At 41.7% G+C, this 20255-nt stretch overlaps 2 protein-coding genes across 2 annotated transcripts; both read left to right on the forward strand.

The window, feature by feature from the left end:
• The first annotated feature begins 2160 nt into the window (after positions 1–2160).
• LOC113010857 (E3 ubiquitin-protein ligase RNF182-like) lies at positions 2161–4259 on the forward strand. Its single transcript, XM_026150089.1, has one exon. The coding sequence runs from the start codon at positions 2909–2911 to the stop codon at positions 3530–3532; it is 624 nt and encodes a 207-aa protein (XP_026005874.1). The 5' UTR covers positions 2161–2908; the 3' UTR covers positions 3533–4259.
• A 3381-nt stretch (positions 4260–7640) lies between these two features.
• Positions 7641–18473, forward strand: acsl3b (acyl-CoA synthetase long chain family member 3b). Its single transcript, XM_026150186.1, has 15 exons — positions 7641–7878; positions 10279–10762; positions 11366–11543; positions 12393–12502; positions 12661–12799; positions 12998–13148; positions 13355–13478; positions 13599–13670; positions 13782–13921; positions 14382–14554; positions 14665–14739; positions 14834–15025; positions 15111–15225; positions 15309–15466; positions 15643–18473. The coding sequence occupies exons 2-15, from the start codon at positions 10412–10414 to the stop codon at positions 15798–15800; spliced, it is 2136 nt and encodes a 711-aa protein (XP_026005971.1). The 5' UTR covers positions 7641–7878; positions 10279–10411; the 3' UTR covers positions 15801–18473.
• Positions 18474–20255: the final 1782 nt, after the last annotated feature.

The following is a 20255-nucleotide window of genomic DNA, read 5'->3' on the forward strand; positions in this document are numbered from 1 at the left end:
GTGTGTGTGTGTGTGTGTGTGTGTGTGTGTGTGTGTGATTTCCGTTAAGGACAATATCAATCGTAACTGATTTATTTATTTATCCTGTCTTTTTTTAAGCTCCAAGCATTCAATGGTGATAATTTAATAGAGCTTTACATGAGCGGACATAGTCTGAAAGGTGAGAAACAGAGAATACCCAATTTATCTATTAGATAAACATCTAAGCAGCGTTAGAATGAGGAAATCCATTCTCTGATTAACAGCCTTTGGGATGTTACTGTTACAAGGCACAACCAAAAGACTGCACTGTTTTTCTAGTGTGTTTGATCTTATCAAATATGTGTGGCTCTCCAGACTTCAGTGGGAACTCACGCTGAGTGCAGTTATCATAACAAAGACCTATAAGGTGAGCTTAGGTGAGGGAGCACAAACAAAAAGAGAAGCAAAGCATTTGTTAACCATACAACCTCGGGGCATGCGGGGTTGCTTTAATAGCTGAGTAACTACAGACCCAAACACTGAGATGATGAACCATCATTTGCCACCTTCAGTAAGATTATTATTTAACCTGCAATACACTGTGCTCTTACTTCAATGTGTGTGTGTGTGTGTGTGTGTGTGTGTGTGTGTGTGTGTGTGTGTGTGTGTGTGTGTGTGTGTGTGTGTGTGTGTGTGTGTCTTTGGCGGATATCTGGTGTTATGACAATACACAGGAGCAGAATTATTGCTTCGCCAAAGAAAGTTTTACATCCAAAGCAAATTCAGTGCAATATAGATTCTTTTAATGATTAGCAATGACTAGTTTTACCCGTGTGATGTGGAAATTCATCATTCAATAGGCTTTTGTTTTAAAATCACAAAATATATAACACAAGCGAATCCTATCCATAATCTGCTCATTTTTGCACATCTTCAAGGATTACATATTCTGAGTTCAGTTTTATTTTCTAATGTACAGGGGGGAAAAGAATAAATATGTCAAACATATTCTGAAGCAGTAACCCAAGACACCATCAAGCCCTAGGGCTTTTTCTTAATTTCCCTGAAAATACATGCAGGATGAATTCAGTCGACTAGAAGGCCAAACAACCTTGTCTCTCTGGATAAGAAACACTCGGGTGACTTTTGCCATAATTAATATGATTTGCAAGAAGTATTTTGGTATGTCATTTTCTCTATCGCAGGGCCAGATTGAGCTTTAAAAAAACAGCAACTGATGTTTCTGCTTAAGACCAATAACAACCATAAGCCAGAGAACCGGAGTGTGATAACAGCCTTAAATGAATGAGTCTGTGATGAGTTACAGTGTTACGTTCTTAGGTGTAACTGTGTGATGGAAGAGAAAAAGAGAACAATGCTAAATCAATTTTAGTCCTAGTATTTCACATCCCCTTTACTGATTTATTAAAAGCAGATACAGAGCAGTCCCAGTACAGGGGGCTACAGAGCTTGAAAGAGTTCAATTATATGCATTTTCCATGTTTTTGTTTAAAAATCTTGGCGCTGACAACATTTCTATTGTCAGAAATTCATCTCATTATGTGTTGACACATTTCTTCTTCATTTATATATTTTACTGATGAATCACTTTACTTCTGAATCATACAGGAACTAAAGCGAAACACCAATCGTCATTAAATCCATGATTAGAATGAAGTTTATAATAGTTTTTATAAAGGAGCACTGATATGCTAGCAATTTAAAGTGTATTCTAACCATTAATGGCTGGAATTACCGCGCTGTTAAAACGTTTTAACTACATGTAAAGTTGTTCATTTATATAGATTAACACTGCTTTCACTAAACATGCAAGCATAAATTCCGCCACAAGAGGGCCCATTGTACGTCGGCACATCCTGCAGGCCAGTGTGTGTGTGCTATCATGTGTAAAGATACAGCCTGAAGACAGAAGCTTGTCCTAACATGTAACACATAGTTTCTGTGTGGAAAGGTCATGAAATCTTCTTCATCTATGTTGGCAGGGAATTCCTTTAAGATGACTCTACTGACTCTGAAACGTTTCAAGTATACTTTAACTCCATATTCAGAGATCCATACTATGGATGGGGATGCAAAACTTTTAAGGACAGACATAACACATTTGTGCATTATACCAGTGGTCTGACTTTATTTAAATTAAATAATTTCATAATTTCTCATTAAATAAAATAATGATGATAATATTTCTCCACACAAACCAAATAGGGTGTAAATGTATGTAAGTTGAGCAGATACTCCTTGTATTACTAGGGCGGACAAAAGTTTAAAACTGGAATATGAGTCATTATGCTTGCAATAAAAAGAACCATTTCCATGAGAGTCTCCTGGAAATGGTTATTAATATCAAACATGATAATGAAAAAGAACATTCACGAATCTCTAAACCGGCTGCTGGTATGTAACCCATGTGGTGCTCTCTGAGCTAAAACTTGCACAACAGCGGATCAGCGCCGGGCTGAAGGTGTCACCGCTGATCATCCTGCTTGGCGCTGTCCACTGCCTGTGGTGCTGAAGTGTAGAGGAATCAACACATGGTGCCCTTTACTGACACCGCGGGCACTAAATTCTAATTATACGGTTAAATAGGCCTGTTAGATCCAACTTATACACGTGATTCACGCTTGAGACAAATCTGCCAGGTGACAGAGACCAATGGAGAAATCAATTTGACAATGTCTATCGATTTATTAGTATTAGTATTATTATTAGATATATATTTTCGCTTAACAGTTAGTTCCGGTGTTGAGATCACGGCGATGCTCAGAAAGGAACGCGATTTCAACACAACCAGAAATATTATTTATTCCACTTCACACTGCCTTCCTGCAGTCCTCCACTTCAGGAGGTCCTCTTATGTGTGATGGCGAAATGTGAGACTCGGTGTACTGACAGTGTTGTCAATTAAAGCAGTTAATGCGGTCCAATAATGGAGAACATGGCGGAGGCGCTCAGTGCAGGAGGCATCCATGGGGAGGAAAGCGAGTGCAAAATATGCTACAACTACTTCGATTTGGAGCGCCACAGTCCCAAACTGCTGAGCTGCTCCCACACCTTCTGCCTGGAATGCCTCGAAACGTTGCACTTCCGGGAGGGTCGGGGCTGGAGAATCGTTTGTCCCGTGTGTCGCCACCGAACTCCTTTACCGGAACGTCGGGTTCGCAACCTCCCCGACAACACAGCTCTCACCGAGGAGCTCTCGCACAAAAAGCGGGAGCCCGAGGACTCATTAAACGCGGAAAGGCTGCCGGGTCTGCCCGCTTCTCTTGCGACCTCCACGGAGACCGGCCACAGGGGATGGGAGGCGTGCAAACACGTTGCATTCAAGACCAGTTGCGTGTGCGCCATCTTCTCCTTCCTCTCCACGCTGCTGCTCCTGTTTCTGGGCCTCGTCTTTGTGCATAACCTCAGCCACATCAGGTCGCTCGTCCCTGTCTGCTTGTCTGTTGCCAGCATTCTTGCCCTGTTCTCGCTCATCCTGACTTGGTTAGCCTGCATGCTTTATCAGCCTGAAACCGAGGCAAGCGACTCAGTTTATCTCAATATCACGTGATCACCCGGATACACCAACGAAACCCAGCCTGTTGAGAACTATTCAAAGGGAAATGGTTATCATTTTATTTTTTCAGAGTGATTATAAATCCCGTATGGCACTTTAGTAAAAGGTATGTTTGTGGATAATTGTAATAACATCAGTAAACGGTGCACAAACTATGTTTGAACTTGTGCAGACTCTTTGCCACACTGTCATGCTTTACTGGGACACTTTACCTAAACAGAGCCATTAATAATAACTTAAAATTTAAAGCAGGCTTTAGCTTAGCGTCCCAAGGTGTATTGAAACAGCTGTATGAGTAAAGCTAATGGGACATGACAGAATTATTCCTATCTTCTGTGCCCGTTTACCTTAAAACTACCTCTGTGTGATTACACTGACTCCCCATGGTGGGCCGGGGCAGCAGCAGCAGGGGATCCCAGGTCAGTCACCCTGAGGGGACATGGGCCTTAACAAGATGAGAAAAATAACTTTGGGGTTGGGGGCCTAAATAAGTAGTTTTTTGAAGTGATGACATAATGGAAGTGCAGGCTGTCTTAAATAACCTGATGGGGGTTCAGTTATCTTTATCAAATCATTAAAATCATGCTTAGATGGCTTTTAGAGCAAGTGTTTTATTGGATTTTTGTGGATTTGTTGCATGTATTTGCTGTGTCTCATCATCATAAGAACAGCAGCACTTTCAGTGCACTGGGTTTGGGTTATTAAATCCATCCTGATCAAGGAGATGACTCCATTTGGTTTGTGGTATTTGCTGAATCCCAGTAACACAGTAGGCATTTATATCCACTTAGTGTTGTTTTAAGAGGCGACACTGGTCTCTGGAGTTAAAATCCATCTCTTTCAGGTCTCTCAAAGGAACTCCTTCATTTGGTCATCCGGTCAGTGAGTAATGCCACTTAAGTGCCACCATGACAAAAGCCTGAGGAGGAAAAAAAAAAGAGGGATAGCAGGCTTCCACTGGGAGCCATAGGCAACAGTGTGTCTGGGGCAGAGGGCTTCATTTCATGGGGACTGTGGGGCTTAAAGTTAAAGATTACTTTGAAATCTGCATCCCCTGCCATCAAACTCTCCCACCATCTCCCACCCTCCCTCCAGCCATCACTCCCACTCCCGAAAAATAAAAAGCTGTCGCTACAGAGCAGGGGATGAGTCGAGAGCAGATCCTCTTTGATGACAGAGAAGGATCCTTTTGTTCTCTAATCCCTACACAGCACACACACACACACACACACACACACTCCCACCCTCCTCTTCCTTATACGTCCAACTAGATATCAGAGATTTTCATAATCAGATGGGGGGGGTCAAACATTATTAGTTTACCAGTTTTACCTTTAATTGACATTGACATTGACAGTGGAACATCTCTAACAAAAAGGAACAGGTTTTGAGGTCATCACTCTCTCCACAATTTTGCTCAGTGGGTTTTGGTGTATTTCTCCAAACGTTTTAAATTTTGCAGCCTTGAAGCTCTCCCAAATCTCCCCAGAAATACATGCAGCACAACACTACAGTTAACCTGCAAAAGGTTGTAACTCACTCACAAATGCTCAGGTGTCAAAAAAGAGAATACGTACACAATGCTGCATAGGATTCAGCAGATTTTGACATGGATCATACAGCATGTGACCTTGCAACTGAGAAATCAAACACATGTATAGCCAATAAGTGTTCAAATTGTAAGCAGTTGTGCTTTTTCTTTTAACTTAACCCTTTGTTGACTATGATCTATACATGCTAAAGACCTAATTTGTAATTTTGGCTGTAAAATGAAAAGGGAAATAATTGAGATTTTTCAGAAACCATTTGAATTTTGTCTCTAACTCAAACGTTAACTGAGTTATGGTCATGGTCAAGAATGCCTGTAAAATAGGCCCACTGGCAGGCCTGTGGTAAATAAAGGGTTAACATTCTGAAACCTTTGTAAATGAGAAGTGCTCTTTCTGATGTGCACAAGTAACAGAAAGTTGAGAAGAATTTAAAATACTTCGATTTGAAGTTGAGCAACTCAGAATAACTAAAGTAGCAGGTAATCACGTTGTAATCACACTGGCGGGAAAGAATCACATTTTAAATAACACAGTAGGTGAATCTCCGGGGAACAGTGATTAGACGCCGTGGACACTCAAAAGAGACAGACAGTTGCATGATACATTTTCTCTCTTCCTGTATCGTTTTAAGTGTGTGCAGAGTGTGTCTCTGTGTCATTATCACATTGGACACACATATTTCACAGAGCAGATGAAAGTGATGTGTGTACTTGCAGCATCTGCACCCTGACGGTCCGTGTCCCGCCGTGACCTCAAAGACACAGCCCGAGGAGTGAGATTATCACCCTTCTGTGTGCAGTTTGCCTCATCATGTGACCACAAGCTTGTGTGAGTCCAAGTCTGTGTGTAAGTGGTGGAGAAAGTGTGGCTTTGTGTGCACATGTGTCAGAAAATGGCAGTAAAAACATATGGCCCAACAAGCATGCAAAAACTCTAAAGAACAGTGAGAAGAAATCGATGTCCAGGGTCAAAGTGTCGCACGCAGCTCATCTAACCATTTCACTTTCATCGTGTTCCTTTTTAGCAGTCACAGGAGATGTTTCTCTCCTATCTGTCCTCTGCCTCTGTCTCACATGCAGCATTTTGGGATAACGTCTAAGTCAAGTTGAAACAGGAGAGCAATGTGTGGGCCTCACGTAAGAGATGCAACTCCCTCTGGTGTGTAAACATGAGATTGCAGACAAGTTTCTTTTTATAAAATTACATAAAAATATTTAAATATATATGAATTGATTTTTTTAAAGACACTTAAAAGTCAACCAATGTTGGTGATTATTGTATTTACATGTCTGCCTGTTAGAATAAACCCAACACACACATATTTATGTTTATTATGTGTGTGAAACACAGGAATGAACCACATTATCAAGTCATGTGATCTTTTTAGCAGCAGCTGTTTTTTATTATTCTGATAAGTGAATTCGCAAACTATCCATTAACTGTTTCCCCCAAAAACAGATTTTACATGAATATCAGTGACCACCACAGGCCAGGCTGAACTGATTGCAACAGTAGCACCATTAATTATCAATACATTATTGTAGAAAGCTCTATTAAGAGTGCTGGCTGTCTCTCACATGATACAGGTACATGGAAATAAACCTTTTATAAAGATGAATTTAGTTTGGAGAGGCTGATATGGAACAAGCTTTATCCTAACTTTAATCACTCACTGCAGCTTCATCATCTTCCTCATATTTCTACTCTCTCATTTCTATCCTGTCACACACACTATTGAGAGGAAATAGACCAGAAAAGAACCACGAGTACAACGTTAGCCAGATAGTTTGGAGGAATAGAAACTCCAAAAAAACAATTATGGAGAAGTATGAAACAACAGTTCAGACGCTTCTTTCGTCTTCTTAATTCAGGAAATATATTGTGGCAAAAGTGTGCTATTTTCAAGGATTCAGAACTCTTAAATAAAACTGTGCAACAATCACATGCAGTTAGATATTTGAATTAAATACTTGGGGGGAAACTGACATATCTGGTAGGGTACTGAAATTTTAATAGACTGTGATGTGAGTTAGATTACTCACTAAGTGCTCCTTAGTCTGGTGCTTGAACGCACAGCATCGTGGTTTTAATTCATATACGTTTCAGTGTATCATTTTGATGGTCTGGGATATGTATTAGAATGAAATACAGTCAATCAAAGCTGATAAGGAGGTAGTCAATCTTTACATTCCTAGGTTTTAATAAGCTGTCGACAAAAAGAGGAAGGTAAGGAGTTTCGGTGGTTTTGGTAACCGTTCTTGCTCAAGACAATTATTGCGGTATGTATAGCTTGTTTTCCCTTCGTCTCGTTTCCCTTCGCCCATTTGACAGCTGTCTGTCTCTTCTTTGGCAGATCGCCGACTTGCTTATCAAACACAATAATATGTGACTTGCGGTCACTTAACAGCCCACTAAACCTGTCGCCTCACGGGCGGCCACACTCTGTGTCTACTGCTGTAGGACCGCGTAGACGGCTGTGACCGATAATAACCTCTCTGACGTCTCTGTTGGCCCAAGCACGCGCCACCTCCAGTCTTCCAATCGCAGGCGGAGAAGCGTCGTGACGTCACTTTATATCTTCCGGGCTGGCAGCAGTGGCCCGGTGATGCTCTGATTTACAATTTGACTTAATTTTATATTGGTTTTTAAGCGGACCAACGGTTGTAATTTAGGGACAAGCACGCTGAGTTAGCAGACGATGTCTTCATCCTTCTCAGAGCTGTGGTTGCAGAGGCTAATCTAGCTGATCCGGTGCTTCAGAGACTGAAAGCGCAGCTGCAGAGGAAAGAGGTGAGAATGTGTTGCGGCGTGAGCGCTCTGCAGATGTTGAGGAGAGATGGTCTTATTTTCAGCGACCGGTTTGCTAATCAACGTGGCACGTACCCTTTAATTCTCCTTAGACGTCCATACCGGGCCACGCTTATATGCTGCTTTTTAAATTAATTTCGGTGAATGTCCACCGGGAAAACCGGCTTCACTAAAGGCACCAGTAGTAGTAGCGGCGGTGGAGGCTAGCTATAGCTAAATGCTAGCGCGTCTTTGAGCCGCTAATCTGGATGCTACTTCGCTAGCATCGCAGCATGTGACCTTCTGTGTGTCATCCAGCGGTAGTGTTGCTCAAAAATTATTTTATGTGTGCCGGTTTTATTCAACGATGTTGATACAGAATACTGTTAAGGATCCAAACCAACGCACCGACACCGCACTGTATGTCATGCTTCTCATCTGACTGCTTCAGTCTGAATTACATGATAATTACTAGGTTAAACGCTACACTCGTCACCAGATTAAATCCAGAGTGGGAGTTGCTGAGTTTATACTACTGTCCCGATGCTGATTAACATACTGCCACTATTGCTATCATATTTAGTGTTAAAACAAACAATACTTTAAAATTAAAGTGGCAGCAAGTTGCTGTGTTTGTTAAATTGCGTTACTAAAACAAGCACGAGGTTTTGTGTAGTCTCTGTTGGCTGGCATTAACAAATAAGGTCTAATTTCTGATCAAAAAGTTATTCATTGCAGCTGTGTGTTAAGGGATTGCAGGTTTTTCCCACTGAGACATATTTTTTTCATGCATTATATTGTTGAACTAGTGAGCAGGAGAGGGTGTGTCTCTGTCATTCAAATCCAACAATGGCTGGACCTGTAATACGTGTTGGAGCTGGAAGGACTTCTCAGTGTACTTTGCCCAGATAATGGATGACTTTTATCGGTTGGTTGTGGTATCTGGGTTGCTGTACAACAGGTGAGACATGTTTGTAGCAGGAGCGATTTGAGTTTGGACCTGATTGAAGTAACAGTTAGGATTGTCTTTTCCCCCCAGTAAATATACAGGTACAAAGTGGGGCTGATGCACACACTTGCAGAATGCTTGTCATTTATTTCTTTAGCTTTAACTGTTTATATTTCCCTTTATTTATTTTGTATGTGTTATTTATATCCAGTTTCATTGTACTTGTACAATGAAAATAAAGAGATTCAGATTCTTAAAACCTATGCAGTTATCTAACCTACAGCTACCTGGGATTGTAACTACATGTCGCTTCATCACAGCCTCACAGTTGCAGACTCTGGCTATGGCTCGGGCCACTTGCGCAGTCTGCATAGTAGGCTCTACTCAGATTCAGCACAGAAGTCTTCCAATTCAGCTTCAGGGTGCAACTGTGGAGAGGCTTTCTGAGGACCTTTTCCTCTTGTCTTGTAGCTTCTGTTTGCACATGGTCAGCCCACCTCTTAAATAAATGCTGAAGCGAAAAGATTCTTCTTAGTCATTTTAGAGTTATGTGAGGGTCTGCAAACATCTCTGCATTAAGCTGCAGAATGAGTCACTGCCTGTCACCAACTCTCATGTGGTCTGGCTGTGTGGCAGCAGGGCTACTCTGCAAATTACCCTTTGGCTTTAAGTATATGCTACAAATAGCCAAGCTCTCGTTCTGCAGTTGGTTTTTGTTGTACAGCCAAACGACTTGGAGAAGTACAAAAGTACAGTGCATGTTATGATCCAGTTGGAAACAAGTGGATGCAGTCAGAAATAAAGAAAATTAGAGAGGCATTGTTCTCTGGCTTAAATGCAGCCACTGCTTGATTTTGCCCTCAGCGATTGTGAGGTTAACTGTTGTCATTTCCAGCAATACCAAAGCTTGTTTGGCCTGGTTTATCTATATCTTTATGTAAGACTTCAGCTGTAGCTATCATCTCTATAAGTGTATCTAACGGTGTTCTACAAAATATTGAAAAATGACAAGATGAAAGGAAAGAAATGAGGGCTGTTTCTGTATTGTTTCCAGATCACAAAGTGTTGCCCTCACAATACTAATTTAGCAATTAATGAAATGGGGAAATTAAGCAGTTTCACACATGAGGCAGTCAGTTGTCTTTAAGCTAAGGAGTTAATTACAAGTCCATATCAGCTCTGTTAATAAATCTTTAATTAATAGCTATCTTATAACTGAGCACCATGTTTCCTCTCTAAACAGACCTGCTGGTGAGGTGAATAGTGCTGACTGAAAGTGATACTAAGAATAGGAAGAGATAACCTTCATGCAAGCAAAGATTATTTTACCAGGAAGCAGTTCCTTGCTATCAAAATGTGCTGATACGTCTTTATTCCAGACTATGTTCCTAAAGTTACATGTGGTGTGTGTGTGTGTGTGTGTGTGTGTGTGTGTGTCTGTCTCGCATGTCTAGGTGATTTCCTGTGCAGAAAGAAAAAGCACAAAAGAACTCACAGCCTCCAGCCTTCAGCCTCAGCAGCAAGTTGAGGTACTTTCAGGGCAGGTCCAAGTTTTATACATTTCCAGCGCTTACTTCATCTTCAGAGATGAAGTTGAAGGAGGATATGAACCCCCTGCTGCTGCAGGTTTTCCGTTCAGTGGTCTGGGTCTATTCTGTCATCACCTTCATACCCTGGTACTTCTTCTCTGGAGCTGGCAACAACTTGGAACGAGCCCGCAGGATCAAGGCACGCTCGGTTAGCGGGCACCCAGCAGGGCCTTACAGAGCAGTCTACAGCCAAAAGGAGCTAGTTGCGTGGCTCCACCCTGGCGTGGACACCCTGGACAAAATGTTTGAATACGCTGCCAAAAGGTTTCCTAAGAGAGACTGTCTGGGAACCAGGGAGGTGCTCAGTGAGGAGGATGAGCGCCAACCAAACGGCAAGATCTTCAAAAAGGTGAGACATGCTACCCTTATAATTTGTTTAATTAGTTTTATTTAGTTCATGTGAAAATTGAGGTTTGAGTCATGTCAAGATGAAGATCCCCTCATTTCATTTAACTTTAGAAATGTAACACCAGGCGACTCGGTCAGATAACGGGAAGTTTGTTTATAAGAGTGCAGTCAGCTGCTGTGCACAGTGTGATGAATGTGGGTGGAAGTGCAGCAAATTTTCTGCTCCTATGTCTCTGGGCCCAATTAACACCTGCAAAGCAACAGACCCGTAGATGGCACTAGCGGACTGTAAATAATGTGTTATGCTGCCATCAGGAGACACTATCATGTTCGGCTTTTTCAGTATTGCATATAAGAGCAATATCTGCAGCCTCTCATGTGGGTTCAGTGATACCATTTCGTTATTCCTTCTAATAAAAAGCAGCGCCGATCCTACAAATGTGGATATTATGGTTCCGTTTATTCATTTCATATTCTTCCAATTGAATGAAACCGTTCCCGGCCCTGTAGAAAATATGCACCACCATCATTTTTCTTTTAATGTTTGGTGTAGTATGAGGACAAAAATGCTGAAGACTGCATGGTTTCTGCGTGTTCGTTGCAGGTAATTCTCGGGAACTATGACTGGCTGTCGTATGAGGAAGCCTACCAGGCAGCAAAGTGTTTTGGCAGTGGTTTGGCAGCTCTCAATCAGAAGCCTCACTGTAACATCGCCATCTTCTGTGAGACCAGAGCGGAGTGGATTGTCACAGCACAAGCCTGCTTCATGTACAATTTCCCACGTGAGTGGCAGAAGGACAAATGTGTATTATTATTATTAATAATAATAATAATAATAATAATAATAATAATAATAATAATAATAATAATAAATATCAAAGACATCCAAGGCACTTTTCAATAAAATATACATTCTCTTTATTTTGCTCTTTTTTGTTTATATTGTCTTAATGTAAAGCTCAGAGGATTCTTACTTTTAGGGACTAATTTCAATACAAATATTTAATGAGTAAAAAATATTTGATATAATTGTTGATAAGAGTTATGAAAAAAGGGGTAGTCATTGTGCCATTGTTTAGAAACTTTCCAGCAATATTTTTCAGACTAGTGAGCATCTTACTATGAAGGTACCATTTGACTGTATCGTAGTCAGCTGTGACGCTACTTCCCACAGACAGTGCTGCGGGTATTGTAGGCAGTAGAGTCAGAGCCTATTTGTTCAATAAAAGGATTTGTATCATTTCAAAATTATCCCAAGCCTATTTTAATGGCACTGTGTTACAGTGGTTAGCAATGTCTCCTCACAACATGAGGGTTCCTGGTTTGAACCTGCCACACAGCTGGGGCCTTTCTGGGAGTTTCCATGTTCTCCCAGTAACTGCACAGGTTCTCTCCAGGTACTTCCCACAGTCCAAAGGTGTCTTTGTTGGTTAATGTTGTGATTCTAAATTGCCCGCCTCTTACATAATGAGAGCTAGGATAGGCTTCAGCCCCGCAATGACCCTGAACTGGAGAAAAGGTTATGAAAATGGACGTATAGAAAAGTTTCTCCTATCAGGCAGCATATAAGCTGATACCATTATATCTTGTTTTGACTGTGTAACTAAAACGGATGTAATTGAATTTGACAGTTGTGACCTTGTACGCCACTCTCGGACCCGTGGCCATTGCACATGGGCTGAATGAGACCGAAGTCACGCACATCATCACAAGCAAAGACCTGCTGCAGAGCCGTCTCAAGGTAACTGCTTACCTTCTTACACTTATCACATGTACGCTGTTTAACAAAGTCAACCAGCAGCTGCTGGTTTGTTGTGTGCAACATTAGAGTGTGATAACAAGTGTAGCTTAATGACGGTTTCCTCCTCCCTCCCACCTGCATCTATCTCTGTGCCATAGGCCATTCTGTGTGACGTGCCGAGGCTGCAGTATATCATCGTAGTGGACAGTAAACCCACAAGCTGGCCAGACATTCCTAAAGGCATCATGGTCTACAACATGGACACAGTGAAGGAGATGGGATCCAGGCCTGACAATAGTGAGTGTTTGAGCAGGGTGATTGAAAAGTTTTCTAATTTGGTCTGGAAAGTGGAAGTGCTCTGATGGAGGCTTAACACAAAGCCAGCACCCTAATGTGTAATTGGAGTGATGTGCTCTGCGTGACGGAAGGAGGTCAAATCACCACTTACAAAACACACAATGCCATCACAAAGCCTCTTCTCTCTGTCCACCATAGTTGCAGTAGACCGCAGAAAGCCAGAGACCTCAGACATCGCAGTTATCATGTACACCAGCGGCTCCACAGGCATCCCCAAGGGTGTCATGATCTCCCATGGCAACCTCATTGCTGGCATCACAGGCATGGCGGAGCGAATCCCTAACCTCAAGTATGTCAATATCCGATTTCTCGCTGTTCTCTGACATTTTCTCGCTGAGTTTTGCCACGTTCTGGTGCACAGAGTTTCCACTGTCACTTCGTTCTCTGCCAACGTGTGTGGTGATTGTCACTCACACAGAGACAGTTTTGTTGTTTATATCTCAATTTTATGTCAGTATCTAGAGGTAATTAATGAGATCACCTGTGTGCTCGCAGTGAGACGGACACCTATATCGGCTACCTGCCGTTAGCCCACGTTTTGGAGCTCAGCGCGGAACTGGTGTCCATCTCTCACGGGTGTCGCATCGGCTACTCCTCTCCTCAGACTCTAGCAGACCAGGTCAGTGGGGAAACGGGCAGCAGCATCTTTTGGTCAGCGTTTCTTGTCTCTCTAACTGTACACTGCAAATTCACAATCCATTAAAGATTTAAAGAGGTTGCCTTTTGTTTTATTTCACAGTCCACCAAGATCAAGAAGGGCAGTAAAGGTGATACCAGTGTGCTTAAACCCACTCTTATGGCTGCTGTACCAGTAAGTCTGCATTTATCGCAGTACACCTAACACAGTCACACCAGATAAAAGTACTGGGGGCTTTTAAAATGCCAGAAATGTCTACTGAGAGTTCATCTGCTTGGTGTGCAGGAGATCATGGATCGGATTTACAAAAATGTAATGACCAAAGTGGAGGAGATGAGCAAATTCCAGAGGACGCTGTTTGTGCTGGCTTACAACTACAAGATGGAGCAGATCTCCAAGGGCTACAGCACACCTCTCTGTGACCGGTAATACCCATGCACATGACGTAACCCTGAAACAGGACCTTTTATGCTTTTCTGTTTGAATCTGTACGATGAGAGGGTACGTGCAGTGGTGCTGATATCAGGCACACAGTTTAGGTTGTGAGCGACGAAGCCCCGCCCACCTGCTGTTCAGACATTCTGTATTAATGACAGTTGACGCTTGCTTTCTGAGTTATACACAAGCAAACATTTATGTCTGCTCCTTCTTGGCTAATCATAACTAAAGAGCTATTTCTCTGGATCCTGTGTGAGTATTTGGGTAGTATTGACTCTCGTATTGTGCGTGCACACAACATTTTTTAGTACGAATCAATATCTGTTTGCTATGGGGCTTTATGGCTAACTTTTCAAAGCTCTTTTAGTTTCTGGAGTTGCTGTCTGAGTCTCCTCCACTTGCAGTCGTCATCATCACCCTGCTCTGTTTTCTTGTCTTTTTCCTCAGTCTGGTGTTCAAACGTGTGCGTGCGCTCTTGGGAGGGAAAACACGGGTGCTGCTGTCTGGCGGAGCTCCCCTCTCGGCTGCTACACAGAGATTCATGAACATCTGTATGTGCTGCCCTGTGGGGCAAGGCTATGGTCTGACGGAGACTTGTGGAGCTGGCACCATCAGTGAATGTAAGCAAATGTGAAAGAGTAGATGTGTTTTTGCTGTTAGGAGAAACGATTATAAAAAGAACTTAGAAATGACAAGCAAAGTTAATATAAGTCCTTATTTGTATTTTCAGTTTGGGACTACAGCACAGGGCGGGTTGGTGCTCCACTGGTTTGTTCAGAGATCACGCTGAAGGACTGGGAAGAGGGTGAGTACAGAGCTAGAAAATCCGTCCTTAGTTCATTAAAAAAAAAAAAAAACTTTAAGTTGCTTAATAATCAAAAAATCTGGATCTTTTTTAGGTGGTTACTACAGCACAGACAAGCCCAACCCAAGAGGGGAAATTCTGATTGGTGGGCCCAATGTCACAATGGGTTACTACAAAAGCAAAGGCAAGATCCAAGACGACTTCTTTGTGGACAAGAACGGCCAGAGATGGTTCTGCACTGGAGACATTGGAGAATTCCACCCCGACGGATGCCTCAAGATCATCGGTAAGAAATGCAAAAATGAGTTAGACTGCATGTGATACAAGAGGTAACATCAGTCGGGATTCTAATAATTCTTCTTTTCTCACAGACCGTAAGAAAGATCTGGTGAAACTACAGGCAGGCGAATATGTCTCTCTAGGAAAAGTGGAGGCTGTTCTGAAGAACTGCCCACTCATAGACAATATTTGTGCCTATGCCAACAGGTAAAGCCCCGCAGACTTTCTGGATCTGTTTATTTCATTGTTGCTGCCTAATCTGTAATCGAATCTTTTTTGTTGTTGTTTAGTGACCAGTCATATGTGATCAGCTTTGTGGTGCCTAACCACAAGCAGCTAATGGCCCTGGCTGAGCAGATGCAAATAAAGGACTCGTGGGAAGAACTCTGCAACAACTCCCAGATGGAGGAGGTGGTCCTCCGCATCATCACTGAGGCTGCTATCACAGGTAGAGGGAAAAAGTCTTATCTCCCAAGTACAGTATCATTAACAAAACTCAAGTGAGACATCTGAATAGTTTGTTCAGATTTGGTGAGATAGCATCCCGTCCCCTGTGTCAGACTTTGCACTAAGATGACACTTTATCTGTCAGGCTGACTTGTGATTGTGCTCTCTCACATCCAGCAAAATTGGAGCGATTTGAGATTCCCAAGAAGATCCGGCTGAGCGCTGAGCCCTGGACCCCAGAGACGGGCTTGGTCACTGACGCATTCAAACTAAAACGTAAGGAGCTAAAGACACACTACCAGGAAGATATCGAGAGGATGTACGGAGGAAAATAACACGAGACGCACTCCCAGCAACCAGTAAACACATCCACATATATACCTGAAAACACTCACACAGTTCTCAATACTACTTCCAAGACTACTTTCTGAGGAGTTACATTTAAGTTACCAGTAACACATAAATACACACACACACACCCACAGGGACCCATGCACCTCCCTCCCGGCTTCCCTGCAACCAGCTTCGATCAAAGCAGGATGGAGGCGGGGGGGGGGCGACTCTCGAATCCAGCTTAATGGTTTTTGTCAAAACCTAAGAGGCTGAACAGACAGCTGAGCCAGCCAGACGTGTGCAATGCACCAACCACTCCCTTTCAAGGAATTCAGGTCTTTAAGTTGCTGTGACGACCAAGACAGCGAATGAAGTCAGACCTTTGCATGACTCAAAGTGAAACAAATGTCAAGCTTGATGCAGCTGAACCCATGTCAGCGACCACACTCTGTTTGCTTCTCCTCCCGCTGCCCTGCTTGCTGGAGTGTGCCGCGTGGGGGCCATGAAGAGCGCACCCCTGGCAGAGACATGGTGGGGAGGTAGCATGAGCCCAACAGAGGGGACACCTCCTGGGCTCAAAGTAACATTCAGGTCTGCGGGGATCTCTGTGGTCTTTATTTTATTTTATTTTTTAAATCCGCATTTCAACATTTCCTTCATGTTTGGTTTGTTAGCTTTTAAACCCATCTGATCAGTTTTCTGTGTAAGGAATGGGTGTTCCAAAGCCATGAGAGATTTGAGCATTAGGATGTCTTCAAATACATTTTCATACTTTTACTTTATGGTGGTATTATTTGGTAGGGGGTGGGGGTTCTTTTCCTTTTTTATTATTTGTTTTGTTCATGCTACCTGTACTTTAATGGTCTTTGTTTACAAGCTTTTTCATTTCTTCTTTTGTATCTTTTTTCCTTTATTAGCCCGCGTCATAAGGTCTGTACATTTAAATTCTGACTTACTGACCTGACCTAGTTATAAATGATGGAGTCGTATCCCTTCTGCTGTTCCCTGCCTACACAAGATTGTCAAACATTAGGACCAATTGGGAGTGTTTTTGTTTTTCCTTTCAGTTTTTTTTCTGTGGTTTATTGACATACAGTAGCCATGCCACATGTTCCTCCAGTCACGACCAATGCACCAAACGGATGGTTTCAAGGGAACTTAGTTGCTTACCACAGGAAGAATAGTTACACTAGTTAGCCTTTCATAGACTGCTGTCCCAGTTACTTTGTGGTGCAACTGTACATGTTTTTACCATAGGTCTGTTTACTGTTACTTTAACCTTTTTACCGTACGTATAAAAATGAAATGCAAAGTGAATGTGCAATATTTATACTCAAATATTAAAAGTATCTAAGAAGGAAGACAGAAAAAAAAAGCGCACAGGCAGCGGCCCTTTCGCGGCATGTTAACATTTAGGCCTCAACTTCAGTGCATAATGGAAGGCCTGTAGGACTGTAGAAATGTGGGCGATGGTAGAGAGACACTGATAGAGAAGTGTAGATGTAGCTCCTTTTGAACGTACTGTGCTGCAAATGTAATGTTTTTAATAAGACTGTAAAGTTAAAAAAAAAAGTTATATCTGGCGTTGTAGAAAATTGCATGATGTAAAGTGCACATGTACCAAAGCACATCAGTATGAGAGAATCACACTCCATTCAAACAACTGAAGAAATAATTTATTGACACACTCCTTTTTAAAAAAAAAAAAAAAAGTTGGGAGTGTATGCATAGCTGAAGCTCAATTCACATTTCTGTATCTTGAAATTGGTTTATCTGTATAATATTTGTGCAGTGTATATAAAAGGGTCTCCAGTGCTACAGACACCTGACATTTATTTGAAATGTTGTAAAAAAACATGCATTAATTAATGTAGGTTTATGGATTTGGTGCTGGTGGTTGATATACTCTGAATGGCAATAGTGTAAAGTGACTTTTACAAGCTTTGTTATTTCCTTCTTCCCTGTTCTTCGATTTCTTTTATTTTGTTGTAAGGTTTACATCTTTCTTGCAGCCGCCTTTTTCTGAATGCAAACCCTGCTTTGCTTGTAACAAAGATGACATTAATAAAGGGTACAGTAGGGTCCTCCTAATGGCAATGTCATCAGATTTCATACATAAGGATCGTATTTAGCTTTGACCAAACTATCGCGATAAAGTTGGGGGGGGGGACCCGTGCCTCCCTTTGTGTGTGCTGTTTGCTGCTTTTTCTCTGCCTGGCTCGAGGCGGCTGGTTGCCTTCTGACACACACGAGCTATCTTCAGGGGTCTTTAGAATGTGAAGCACTCCACACATTGTTGGGTTTTTTTGGGTTTTTTTTTCTTGATGACGCACGTCATCTCATACCAACAAGCATTATCTGAACTAACAAGGCAAAGACTGAGGGGTGGTGCAGAGATCAATTTCACCATTCCTGTTATTTTCTCTTTCTTTGTAAATATCAGGGAGGTGGGGGTGGGTGGGGCAGGTCTCACAGATCAAAGTTCATTAAAAGTACCAATAACTGTACATGTGTAAAGCTTCCTGTTAATATGTTTAGTAATCTTTGTAACTGAACTTTTTTTTTCGGGGTGGGCCTGAAAGCTGAGCTACTGCAAGTGTCTTCTTCCTTTTATTTATTTGTGATTTGGCCTTGGAAATTATGTCATGAAATAAACAAGTTTGTGTTGTAAATACTGCTGGTGTTTGTGTGCTTTGGAGTTCTGTGTGTGTGTCTGTCAGACACCTGAACGTAGTCTGTGAGGTTTAACGTGTGACTAATAATCAGCAGCTTGATTGGAATCATCCTCAAAGCAGAGTTTCTATGGCAACGAAGGCCAGTGTGCGTGTGCGGATGTGGTTTGTGAAAGGCTGTGTGCCGCTTCGACGCAAGCGGAACATCCAGTCCTGGAAGTCGACCTTCATTTAAAGCTAGTAAACAAAGGAAGGTGTTGTTTGTTTGTTTTTTCTTCACCCTTTCTTGAGAAATTGAATCAGAGAAAAAGAAAAAAAGAACTTTTATTGAATTCCTTCTGAACGCACCTGCTGATTAACATAGATGATGTAGTCAGGATCCATTATTCAACACCAGGGCTGCAGATAATCCTTTACTTTTTTGAACTGCTGTTGAGCCTTAGTCTAAAGCAAAAAAACATGACATTGGCAAGTTGTCCCATTCAGTTTCTCTGAGCCTCAGCTGACGTATTTGGATTCTCCAGAATCACAGACTGCATGTATAAAACAACAAGTCACACATGAGTTTATACATGCTGTTATTAAAGCCTGCAGCTGAGCTTTATGGCTGTCACCCTATTGGGTTTTTTTAAATTTATTTTTTTATGTTTATTATTTAAGTTTTGTTTTTGAAGCCAGAAGTGTTAAGCAATACCTCTGTGGGCTTTCTGGAGTTTTTTTCAATTATTATATTTAATAGACCAGGAGTGTCAAACATAAGGCCCAGGGGCCAGAATCAGCCCCCCAGAGACTTATTTTCAAATCAGCCTGTTAGCCAGCTTTGAAAATAAGAAGGAGGGCATACATTGTTGGGGGCCTTTTGTTTTTTTTCCTCCACAGCCATTCATACTACACCAAAGTAGTTAAATAACAGATACACAATTAAATGACAGAAAATCCTGTTTTTCACTATCTGTTATGGATATTTTGGTTAGAAGCCAAACACTTTTTTAAATCAATCTCTAAAAGGTTAACGTTTTATAAATATGGGACAGCCTCGCAATGAGCTACCAGAAATTCTTCTTTTATTAAGTAGAAAAACTGAGATGAGTTTCACTCAACTGGTGATTTCCAAAGAGCTATTAGCCAAAAATCTGGCAATCTGGCATACTTCTGCATGGTTTACAGTGTATCCTTTAAAGAATCTGAAGAAACTGGAGCACAAAAGAAGACGTGGCAGACCTTAAAAAAAATATTTACAGCTGATGAACAGTATCTGTAAGTGACATCCTTAAGAAATGGGAAAAAATCCAGCAAAGACCTGATCCACCATGTAATACCATCTGGAAATCGTCTAATTGGCAACAGTTTCAATTTTAAGTTTGACAATGATTGCAAACACACTGCTAGTGCAGTGAAACCATACCAAGATAGAAAAACACACATTAGAATTCCATTAGCCATGGATTGGCCTCCCTAGAACCTGAACCCAATAGCAGTGTTGGGTCATATGACAGAGAAAAGTACAAAAGAAGAAGCCCAGAGAACTACTCCTGAACTCTACTTCAGACTGTGTTGAAGAATAAAGGTGCTCAAACCTTTTTTTGCCATATATACCGCATTCCTATACATTTATTTTGCTTGCACATTCCAATATATTACCTCAACTATTTACAATTTTCCTAGGAAAATATGAGAAGTGGCTTGAAACTTTCGCACAGTACTGTACCATCTATCAAGGAAGTGCAGTAAAAAAAATACCCCAAACATCGTTGAGAGGTCCAGAGACTAAAAACAGCTGAATTG

The sequence above is a fragment of the Astatotilapia calliptera genome, chromosome 18 (genome assembly GCF_900246225.1).
Source record: "Astatotilapia calliptera chromosome 18, fAstCal1.2, whole genome shotgun sequence".
NCBI lineage: Eukaryota > Metazoa > Chordata > Actinopteri > Cichliformes > Cichlidae > Astatotilapia > Astatotilapia calliptera.